Raw genomic sequence first — 12401 nt, forward strand, 5'->3', positions numbered from 1 at the left:
GTTATCGATCTAAGGCTAATACTTCACCAATTGCCCTTAAACGGTGCAATTGTTCTATGTTAATGTCTGTATTCCTGACACCTGGATTGCAACATTCCAACAATTTTGCTTAAAGGTACAGACAACATTTCTTTAATCCTTTCTATTCTTACAATATAATTCATTCTACTTTCATACACCCTAGAGTATGTTTATACTACCCGCCGGATCGGCGGGTAGTGTTCGATGTATCGAGGATCAATTTATCGCATCTCATCTGGACACGATAAATCGATCTGCTAATCGACGCCCATACTCCACCTCGGCAGGAGGAGTAAGCGGAGTTGACGGGGAAGCCACAGCAGTTGACTCACTGCCGTGAGGGCGGCCAGGTAAGTCGAACTAAGATACTTTGCATAGCTGAAGTTGGTATCTTAGATCGAACTCCCCCGCTAGTGTAGCCCAGGCCAGCCCGCCAGCCAGGTGCGTAGGGAGCCATGGAAGCAAACCAGGAGTGAAATGCTGAGAGGGTTGAGGAAAAGGCAAAGGGCTTAGGCACTTAAGTTGCTGGCCTGACAGGCCAGAGGTAGGTGCTTCCCTCTGCTCGAGATTCTTAGACATGAATCTGCTCCTGGATTTAGGTCATTCCTAGTTAGTTGATGCCCTACAGGTTTAAACCATCTCTCTTTTTCTCTGTCTCGGTCACCCGAGACACCTCTTTCAAGCTCATCTTGTGTTTCCCTGTGCCACCCCACCTATTAGTGGCCTACATCCAGCCCTCCTGCTATGGGATCTGACAGGTATTGGGTCTTAGGTGTGCTTAGAAGAAGGAGTACCCTGTCTAGTTTAAAAATCTTGCTCTGGAACCTCGAGGGCTTTGGCCTGAACTTTGCTGCTGCCATCTCCAAGGAAACTTGGGTGCCTGGGGTCTTCAGCACCTAGGGACTCGGGTAGTACCTGAGCTGCAGCTTTTAAAATGTCAGTGGCACCACCATTGTGGATTTAGGAGCCTATCTGCCAGTTTAGGCACCTAAATCCCTTTAAAAATCTGACCCATCTTTTTCACAACATAACAAGAGTAAGTCCCATCCACACAGACTAAAAATGGATTGTGGTATTTTGGTATAAGATGGTAAGGGTGTGACAGAATAAAATGTATATTATTTACTGATTACTTCACACTTTAAAAATACAACTCTGTGCCCTAAAACATAGCTGCTAGTGTCTCAGCCTGCCAGTTGTCATTTTGCATGATACCACCATTACCTGATGTAAATCTGAGTGACAGCCATGGCACATATTCTTAAAGAATTGAATGGGTTGTGGGTGTGATAAATACACAGACTGATACTACAATCAGAACACTGTCAGTGAGAGAAGCAGTGAACCAAAATGGCTAGGGGAGTTGGCACTTAACTAGTCTCTGGAGTTCTATGAGAAATAAGTTTTGCTGATGCTTTTACTCTTCCATTTCCATCCATGCTCAGTGCAAAAGCCAGGAACTATGTATATACTGTAGTTAAATATAGGCTAGGCCAGGGGTCGGCAACCTTTCAGCAGTGGTGTGCCGAATCTTCATTTATTCACTCTAATTTAAGGTTTTGTGTTCCAGTAATACATTTTAACGTTTTTAGAAGGTCTCTTTCTCTGAGTCTATAATATATAACTAAACAATTGTTGTATGTAAAGTAAATAAGGTTTTAAAATGTTTAAGAAGCTTCATTTAAAATTCAATTAAAACACAGAGCCCTCTGGACCAGTGGCCAGGACCCAGGCAGTGTGAGTGCCACTGAAAATCAGCTCACGTGCCGCCTTTGGCACCCGTGCCATAGCTTGCCTACCCCTGGGTTAGGCTATTATTTTGTGCCTATGTCTATTTGTGTCCAAACAAGAAAATAGCCAGTGCTGGAATCTAAATCCTCCTCATCACTTGGAAGCCATGACAGAATTACTGTACCTCCTATTTTTTTTTTTATGGATGGTTAAATAGAGGCACAAAATGAACACATTACATCACCTAAATCAGTAACTAGAATCTAGGAGCCCCTCTTCCACCTTGTCCTTTACTCTAACCATTTTACCACATGGCTGCAGAAAAAATATACACCTCTACCCTGATATAACATGGTCCTCAGGAGCCAAAAAATCTTACTGTGTTATCAGTGAAACCGCGTTATATTGGGCTAGCGGCAGCAGGGCTCCAGCAGTTATTTAAAGAGCCTGGGACTCCCCACAGCAGCCAGAGCTCTGAGCCCTTTAAAGTGCCGACAGAGCCTCGCTGCTGGAGCCCTCAGGTAGCGGCAGCAGGGCTCTGATGGTGATTTAAAGGGCCTGGGGCTCCCCGCAGAGGCCAGAGCTCTGAGCCTTTTAAATCACTGCTGGCTGAAGCCCTGCCCCGCTACCCTGGGGCTTCGGCAGTGGGGCTCGGGCGGCAATTTAAAGGCCCCGGGGCTCCCCGCAGCAGCCAGAGGCCCGAGCCCTTTAAAGAGCCACCCGAGCCCTGCTGCTGGAGCCCCAGGGTTACCGTGTTGTATGCGAATCCATGTTATATCAGGTCACATTCTATCTATCTATCTATCTACCTATCTATCTCAGTATGACCACGTCATTTTGTGTGAGAAATTTACTCCTGTTGTGGATTGTAACTGGGGATTTTCCTACACACTTTCATCTCAAGTAAAGCCAATTATGAACATTGATATGGTCTCTCAGGTCTCTTGCCACTAGCCAGTGAGACCCTTTCACACTTCAGCCGCAAATGTAACAAAATATTTAACCCCAGGACCATAAACCAAAACTGTTCCAGTGCGGATCATATATTTAGTAAACAACAGATGATGTAGCAGTTGTGTATATTCTGCATTGGATTTGTCACAAAGGAGTTAGCAAACACACCCCTTCCCTCAGCCTCCGCTCCCTCCCAAACAGATTATCTCATAATTTTTTTCAGAGTGGAGTCTGTTTATTTGTAAACATATAGTTTACGTTACACTCTTATGCATACCAGGGGCCAGATGGCTGGCCCTCACATGGGTGCCCAAGGAGAGCGGGGAGAGTGCAAGTAGCTTCTAACTCAAATGTCTCTCACCATGCAGGGGCCTGCTGTAATTATGATACCTGCGGTATCTCTCAACCAAGAGGTAGAAGAGTAAGTTAATCTCACATATGCCCAAAGAATTTAAAAATCAGAAGTCAGCCCCCCCGAAAATCATAAGACTTTTTTAAAATGTGGTTTTTGGCATGTCTTCTGATTTTTGAACTCCCCGGACCATCTGCAGTGCATGTGTGACACACACACTATGTCTGTACAATGAGTTGGAGGTATGACTTTTCAGCTCAAGGAGACACTCAGATTGAGCAAGTTTGCTAAACATTCAGTGTGGGTGTGGCGGGACAGGCTAGCTGCTCCAAGTACATGTCTAATGCCTTGGACAGGGCTGTACGTGTTGGCTAGTCACGCTGCCACGGGCTACACTCTATTTTTAGTGTGTTAGCTCAATCAGAGATAGCATGTGTATGTCTCCTTAAACTGAGACTTACAGCCCCATGTCAAAGTGTAGACATAACCACAGTAAGGGAGAGTCCCTGCCATGAAGAGCTTGCAAGCTAAGGCAAAGCATGGTGAAGTTTAGGAAGTGGGAGCCAAAATGGGAACTCACCAAAGTCAGATACAAAAGGCTACCAGACTTCCATTAGACAGGGACACTTTTAACCCCTGCTGATCTGGGCAGAATTCAAACAGGTGACCTACAAGTGAAATGCTCTCTAGCTCATTACCAATGTACTGAAGCATCCAGTCCCCCATAAGTGCTAATATTACACCTGTGAGAATGCAACTTGCTTTCTGAAAAGATAAGTTTATGAAATCAAGGTCTGATTTATTAACCTAGGCTGGGTCTCCCACGCTTTGGACACAGAGGCACAATCTCCAACACATTGCTCCTGATCTCCAACACATATTCAGTTTGCCACACCCATATCTTACAGGAGAGCACCCATTAATCAAGTACAAATAATTTTAAAAGCAATAGTCCAACTATTAACACAAGATCTAAATTCACCCTTAAATACATTTTGCAATATAAAGTCATCCCAACAATTACTCCAGCATCCTTGCATTAATTTGCATATTTTTCTACCCCCATCTGGCTCATCAACAGGGCTTGACCCCAGAACTTTCCACATCACAAACTTTTTCTTCTTCAGGTATAGGAGCAACTGGTGTGGGATAAACATGCTGTTATCCTCTATGTGCAGCAGCCCATGTAGGGAGCCACAATACACACATCGCCAATGAGTTATACTAGTATTTGTGAGACAGCAGTGACAGGCTGGGTATCAGGAGCCTTGGTTTCTATTTGTGATTCTGGGAGCTGATTGTGGTGTAGGGGTTACAGACAACATAGCTAAATGTAACAATGTCCCTTGTTGGATCCTGTAGGGAGTGAAGCGAAGACCTCTTGATGTAAAAAAATGAGCCTTTATCTCTTCAGCTATAGAACCAGTTCTCTTATCCCAGAAATATTAGAAGAGTTGTACATTTCTCTGTGCTCTACCTGCTAGAGGGGGATATGGAGCCACATTGTGCTGGTGTCAATTGCACAAGCCCCTAATTTGACTTGTTTCTTCTGAAAGACTGTGTAGCCTGGTAGTTGAGATTGGGCTCAGTTATAATAGACCCATGGGTTCCAGTTCCAGCTCTCCTTTGTGCAAGCTCTCAGTTATCTTATCTGTGAATGTGATGAATAATAATTACCTCCAGGGTATGAAACCTTGGCTCAAAATAAGAGCTGGGAAGGGCACAGAAATATCAACAGCAGTTCATTTCCAGTCAGCGGAAGAGCTGGGTCTAGCACACATGGCCTTGCTGTTTAGTGTGGCTTCTATGATGCTATAGGGCACCATGGGGGTATTGCTCACTGTGTCTAAAAATCACATGAAGGCTGCAGCCTTTTGCGTCATCACAAGCTGTCTTGCAGTAGGGGCCAAATCATATTATCTGCAGCAAATTCATGAGGGTAGACCACACTGTTGTCTGGCTTAACTATAGCAGAGTCATAATGTCCCTGAAGTGTCCCTAATCTCTGTTTGCCAGATGCTGGGAATGGGCGACATGGGATGGAGCATTTGAGGATTACCCGTTCCATTCATTCCCTCTGAAGCACCTGTCTCTGGCCACTGTCGGAAGACAGGATACTGGGCTAGATGGATCCAGTATGGCCGTTCCTATGTTCATAGTGGACAGTTGCTGGCATCTATGCGCTACTGATGTTTACACCTAAATTTCTTCATAGTTAACTGTTTAATTATTTGGACTGCCACTGTGAGTACTTCTACACTGCCTATGGACCTGTAGTTGCAGTGTGGACTGGCATGCCCACACTAACTTTAACCTAGCTAGTGTGGCTAAAAATATCAATGAAGAAGTGATGGAAAAGGTTCCACAGGGGCTGTATAAGCCTCCTAGGGCTCCTGGGTACATACTGATGTTACTAGCTCACACAGAAGCCTGTGTAACTGTGTCTTCACTGCTATTATTGTTCAAACTAGCTAGATTAAAGCTAGCACAGGTATGTTTACACAAGCTGCAATTGCGCTTCCGATTGCAATGTAGACATACTCTGAGAAGGCTGTGCTGCTTACTGAAACAAAAATATACAAATATACAAAAATATATGCTGACTTAATTATTAAAATATGTGGTTTTGGTTGAAAAGAACTTTTATAAGAAGACTAAACCAATAAAGATATAGTTGGAACCATGGAATTAAATTGTGTGAAAAAACAAGATGCTCTCCATGTGTATGTAAGGGCACAGAAAAGAACTATGTGATGCTATATCATATATCATATTATTTGAGAATGTGCTTTCATGAATTAGGCTGTATTATATTATATATGCACAAAGAAGCACAGCAAAGGATCTGCATGCAACCTGACATTTTCGGGTTTTTTAAGTGCTTAACCATGCAAACTAAATAATCACTTAATGGATGCTTTATTATAGCACCTATATACAGATGTGTATATTTATGTTTGTCTGCATTATGTAGCTTAGAATTTTGATTACTGAAACAAATTTTGCCAGGGTGTCATGGGTTCAGGTAATTGTGCATGCCCTTTTATGTTTTCATAGCTGGCAAATGGAAGGTGTCTGTCCTCACCAGTGATATGCCATCCGCAGGAACCAGCTCAAAGGTTTATATTACATTGTATGGGGATTACAGTAATTCAGGGCCTATCTTTCTGTATGGAGAAGAGGGGGAACTGTTTCAGCGGGGCAATGAAGACATCTTCACTGTAAGTAATAAACATTCAGTATATTTTCTTTATTGTCCATAGTGGCCTACCAGATTACATAAAATGTGTAAAGCTATGTGATAAAAGAGATGGTCAGTTTTTTTACAGTAGACCAGGAAACAAGTAATACTACTATTAAATACAGAGCTAAACCTAATTGTTCTTCTTAAATGCCAGTTAAGCTCAGTGTATTCATTAAGAAATATCAACTACTGTATATAGAACCAAATAACTAACTGCAAAGGATAGAGAAGCCAAACATTTGGGTTCATTTTTAAGATCTTAAAGCTGAAATGAAGTAGTAGGGCTTAGATGGAAGTTAGGTGCCTAAACACCTTTGAGGATCGGGAACTTAGTTTCTCTCTGCCTCAGTTCCCCATCTGTAAAATGGGAATACTGATATTTCCCTATCTTTCAGGGGTGATTAAAGACTGTGAGATGCTCAAATAGTACAGTAATGGGGGACCATAGAAGTATCTATGATGGATATTTTAACACAAAACCATCTGCACAAAAACATAATAGACATGAAAAAAGAACAGGAGTACTTGTGGCACCTTAGAGACTAACACATTTATTTGAGCATAAGCTTTTCGAAAGCTTATGCTCAAATAAATGTGTTAGTCTCTAAGGTGCCACAAGTACTCCTGTTCCTTTTGCGGATACAGACTAACACTGCTGCTACTCTGAAACCTGTCATAATAGACATAAACTCCGAGTGTGTCTAGGGGATCTGGAGGAAAAAGAAAATGGCAATAGTACAATAGCAGCCAAATTATTAACACAAAAGCAAATTTCATTCACTAGTGATGGCTCCAGAGACAGTTTAATTGTGGCTGATGAGCTTCAGAAGTGCTGGAAGATGCCTCCAATGATGCTCCAGGGAGCAGGTGGATTAGGGTTGCCTTACAACAAAAGCAAACACAGTTCCTCTTCCCTGTCTTTGTCCTCACTGCTGCCATTTCTCTCCTGCATCTGAGTTTTGTCATGTGAACAACCTTTTTATCACCCTCTGGCCTAGTCTTGCCTTGGGCTCTCTCTGTTTGACTGTCATGCAAGCAGAGGGGAAGAGAAGGGAAGCCATGCATTTATCCTTGTGTATCTCTGTGCAGGAAGTTCTTTATTGTTTATTTCACAAAGTCCAGGGGAGTTAGCATCCAACAGTTTGCTTCACGTGCATCTCTGCAGTGTAAGTGAACTCAGAAGATGAGCTGTCCAGACTGCTGTGTTGGGAGAAAAGCAGTTCCAGTGAGTGGACTAAATCATGAGAAAACTCATACTTCAGAGGATGAGAGATGCCTGTTAGTAAGTTCCCAAAGCCCAAATGATGATCTCTCTATTGATAAGAGCACACCAGTTCACACTTCGCTGCTTGACTGACTTGCATGCAAAGTTGGTGCATGAGATCACTGAAGTTTAGAGTTGGAAGCATGCACCCAGCACTCCCAAGAACTAATCTTCTTCCAAACACAGTCTTACAAGATAATCAAAGTAGACCATTTTGTATCAAGAGACGCTGTAATTTAAACACAACACAACGCCTGATTGTTCCTGTTCTCCAGGAAACAGTTTTTAAACAGGAATGTAACATACGAGTGATACCTACTGAACTAATTGTTCTTTGGAATTTTTCTTTTAAGGAGCTAGATGTAATTTCTCTCTTTATTTCTTTTATAGATTGACACAGGAGACACAGGAGAGCTCTATAAAATACGCATAGGACACAATAATTCTGGAGAATCCCCCTCCTGGCACTGTGAAGAGGTGAGAACCCTGACCAGGTGTTTTACCTTCTGAAAAACAATTGTTGTGCCCACATGAGCAAAATGAAATAAAAAGGTATTTCAGGCAGACACTGATGTTTGCTGCATCACTGAGAAACCTATTTATTGTGGGTTGTTCTTGTGAGGAGTTTATGGCAGCACAAGAGCCATATTGCTAAGGTTTCCTTTTCAGTTTCTAAGGAGAAAGGATGTCCAGTGAATATTTATGATCCTTCTAAATTACAAGTTATAGACTGAGCATTTCCATGGTTTATACCAGATGTGGTTTGTAGCGTAGGTAGTATGCTAGTTCTCTTTCCAACCCTTACTGAGACAAGGTGTGGTCAGTGTGCCCTGGAAATAGGACAGAGGTCTGGGTGTAAGGAGACCTGGTTTCTATTCCCAGCTTTGCCAATCACCGACTGTGTGACCTTGAGCAAGTCATTTCAACTTTTTGTGCCTCAGTTTCCTCATCTATAAATTAAGGATAACAATACTTAATCTCCTTTAACACTTTGAGAGCTACAGATGAAAAGAGTTTATCCTTATAATTCATGTTTGAGGGCAGATTCAAACTGGTACCAATGGTTGCAGTTCCATTGAAGTAAACCTAGTTACAATCTTGTGCGCCAGGTCCATGTATGGGCAACATTCTTTAACCACATTTCCCTAGTAACTGCATGCCAGGATGGAGAATTTGTATAACTACTAGGTTGTCAGGGGGTCCAGATGGCTCCTTAGCTTCTTCCCTAGGAACTATGGGACACTTCTTCTAGTTCAGTAGCTGATAGTCAGAGTCAAAGTATTTCCCAACTCCTGTTGGCTTTTGGGCAGCCTGAAGTTTCCTGTCTGCCAGAAGACCCTTTAAGGATTGTGGAAGGCAGGAGCTCATAATGGAGGAGAGCAGCCATTCACCCAAACACTAGGAAAGGTTGGTGGGCAGGCCACCAGCCCTTCTTAAACTATATTTGGGGCAGGGGATTACTAGAAGAGGGGAGCAGCTGTCATCCAGGGAATGGTAATTGATATACTTATTTATTTATTATTTACTTATTAATATTTGGGTCACATATAATCTGACCCACTAAATGAATCTGCAGATGTTGGCCCTCTACCAGCCTGTATGAACAGACCCTGCAAGGTCCGCATTCTGTGTGGTGCATCTATTTAAATTGAGAAACTAAAGTCAGGTAAAAAAGGTAAGAAAAGGAGTTTGGGCTCCTTCTTTCCTCCTCGCCTTGCCTCCATGTATGCAAGCTGGTAGATCTTAATTAAAATCAATGGCATTTCAGTGTACACTGTTGATTCTTGGCTCACAAAGTCTGTTTTGTCTACTTACCTGGGCTCATCTGAAATAAAAATGGCTGGCCAAGACCTGAAACCACCACAGCTTTTAGGCAGCAGTCCATCAGCAAGGGCTCAATCATTCCATCTGCTGTGCAGCTTTGGTGGGAGGGGCTAAAGGAGCCAAATATCTTCTACAAAGATCCCCACATTTTGTGCAGTAGAGTTAACACAGTATGGTCCTTCACTGCTGCGGAATCTGGGGAGAGGGGAACAGCGCAGTAGTCTGGGGAGACAAACTGGTCAGCAGTATCTCCTGGGAAATCCATGCATTCTCCTGCAGATATGAAATCAAGAGATCACATTGTATTACTTTTGTGCTACAAATGTTCAGTAATGAGCTACGCTGCTGGGCAGCCCCACAGAAGTGCTAGCCCTCCATGCATAAACCCCTACATCTGTGGCTTTCCTTATGGATCTCCCGGCGTTAAGATGATTTGAGGTCTATTCATGACTACAGACACCTCTCTCAAGCATGGTGCTACCTCGCTCATGTGCAGTAAGTGTTCTCCTCCCACATGTTTTTCCACAGAAGATAACAATAGGCTTTGGGTTTGCCAGTTTTCTTCAAGCAAGATTAGAGAGTTTGGTTCACCAGCATTTGTGGTGAACCTCTTGCAGTTACTTCCTTTTAAACATAGTATTCCAGCCCTGAAAGAGTGGGGATCAGTAAGACTTTCCAATAATTGGAATTCCCTTATATTACAATTAAAGGGACATGTCAGACTAAACTGTGTGAAGCAGCAGTTAGCTCAGCCCAGGAGAGTGGGGAGTGGGCAGAGGTGGCTTTATGTCACCTTCACACTTCCTTAATCTTAGGTTGGCCGGGGGATGCTGAACTGCTGGTGCTACTCAAATATACGGTAGCCTTGGCCAGCTGCCTTTGGGAGGATCTGCAGCTCAGAATAGTCAGAGCACAAAACAGTGATTGCTTTCCTTCCACTCCTGGTGCCCCTTCCCTATTATGGCTCTGTATCAGAGGCTGCATAGGAGGGTAGTATAGGACTGCCTATGACATTCTCGCACCACTTCTGCACTGGGACTATCCTCCAGGGAGGCCTTCATGGCTCCCTTATGGCACCAGAGCTGCAAACGGACCAGAGTAAGAGCCAGGATCTGGCCCTTCATCTTAATTCCAGATGTTGAAATAACATCTGCTAGCACAGAGCCCTGCATCTGTGTGGAGCCCCACTGATGCTAGTAGGACTTGGTAGAGGCTGAGAGATCTGCCCCAGCAGAACCAAGTTCAGGACTGGAGTCTAAGTGACTTAAACAAATGATAATTGTCATTCCTATTATAGGTGCAATTGCAGAACCTTTACACAGGAGAAGAGTTTTCTCTCCCTGCCCACCGATGGCTGGCTCAGGACCAGGATGATGGTGAAATCTGTCGGGAGCTTCCTCTTTTGCGACGGGGCCAGCCTGTTCTTCCAGGTAGGTGAAATAATGTATCAGGCAATTCAAGTCACAGACTGCCACCCGTAGAATTCAATTGATTGTTTTTTATCCATTACCTATTGCTGTTTGACAGCTGCAATGCTTTTCTCTGGTCTTTTTCCTTGTGAAGGCTGGGCTTGCACAGCTCCAAAGCTGGAGATGTAACAGGAAGGTGACCTGCAATATCTTTGATCAAATGTTTTGAATTTCAAAAGTCCTTTAGACTTAGGGTTGTCTCATTGAGGTTTTACAGATAAGAGAAGCCCTGTTTACTTTCCACCTGGAAACTCAAACAATGGTGAATAAACCTCACAAGGTTTTTTTGTTTGTTTTTTTACTTATAAAAAAGATCAGAAACAAAAAACATATATAACTATCATGATGCCATCACATACAAACCACGAACACTACTAGGAATATCATGGGAATTGCATTTTTATAAATATGTCATGTGTTTGACTAATATAATTGCTATTTTCTTTCCTGTTCTGTTACCTGTGGATGCTACACAGACCACACTTGTACAGAGCTGTTTTCATGGGTGTGTGGAGCAAAGCTAAAGAATACATTAAAATGTTCATAAATTTAAGTGGACCTGCTGCTGACTCCAGATGTAGACTGGGGAAGTGGGAGATGGGTGACCTGGAGGACCAGGAGTTCCAAAGGTGGCATGTTGAGGGGTAATTGTTGTCCTAATTTAAAATGCTCTCAGCCATAGGCTGTCGACTGCCCAAAATCCATAGATAAAGTTCTTGATCTAAAAATAAAACAAAGAAGGGAAGATGGCAGTACCTAGAGAACAGAGTTAAGGTTGTTTTGGATGTCTGAACAATGTAATTCTGTACTTCCAGCTGTTTTCTTTTCTTTTATATTTAATCTTAATTTTGAGTTATCTGTTTTTTTAATGTCTCTGCCTTTTTTCTTCAGATTTACAGCTGCATAAATATAACCCATAAGTTACTATTCCCATTCTTAACTACAGTTTAGTAGTGTTTTGCCTGGGAATTTTATTTTATGTCATATTACATATTTGTGTTAAACACTCAGAGGTGTTACAGTTTTCATTTATATCCCTTCCCTTCCCTTCCAAATTTACAAAGTGATTAAAGAAGATTCCCTATCAAATGCAATAAAGGAATAATCTACTATTGTTATTGCCTGAAGCACTGAAATATTAAAGCAGGGAAACATTCTTTGATGCCGTAAGGTGGAGACAATGGTGCTAGAATTTATTTTTTAACCAGTGCTTTTAAAGGGTTCATAGATTCATGGATTCTAGGACTGGAAGGGACCTTGACAGGTCATCAAGTCCAGTCCCCTGCCCTCATGGCAGGACCAAATACTGTCTAGACCATCCCTGATAGACATTTATCTAACCTACTCTTAAATATCTCCCTGACAGTTAGGAACTTTTTCCTAATGTCCAACCTAAACCTCCCTTGCTGCAGTTTAAGCCCATTGCTTCTTGTTCTGTCCTTAGAGGCTAAGGTGAACAAGTTTTCTCCCTCCTCCTGATGACACCCTTTTAGATACCTGAAAACTGCTATCATGTCCCCTCTCAGTCATCTCTTTTCCAAA

General features: G+C 42.6%; 1 protein-coding gene across 3 annotated transcripts in view; it reads left to right on the forward strand.

Moving 5' to 3' along the window:
• RP1 (RP1 axonemal microtubule associated) overlaps positions 1–12401 on the forward strand; it is a 305041-nt gene that overhangs the window by 68241 nt on the left and 224399 nt on the right. For all 3 annotated transcript variants that reach the window (XM_032771359.2, XM_032771361.2, XM_032771360.2), the window contains exons 4-6: positions 6116–6279; positions 7957–8043; positions 10688–10820. In XM_032771359.2, the coding sequence (XP_032627250.1) occupies positions 6116–6279; positions 7957–8043; positions 10688–10820 (384 nt within the window). The remainder of the gene's footprint in view (positions 1–6115; positions 6280–7956; positions 8044–10687; positions 10821–12401) is intronic.

The sequence above is a fragment of the Chelonoidis abingdonii genome, chromosome 2, assembly GCF_003597395.2.
Source record: "Chelonoidis abingdonii isolate Lonesome George chromosome 2, CheloAbing_2.0, whole genome shotgun sequence".
In the NCBI taxonomy this organism is placed as follows: domain Eukaryota; kingdom Metazoa; phylum Chordata; order Testudines; family Testudinidae; genus Chelonoidis; species Chelonoidis abingdonii.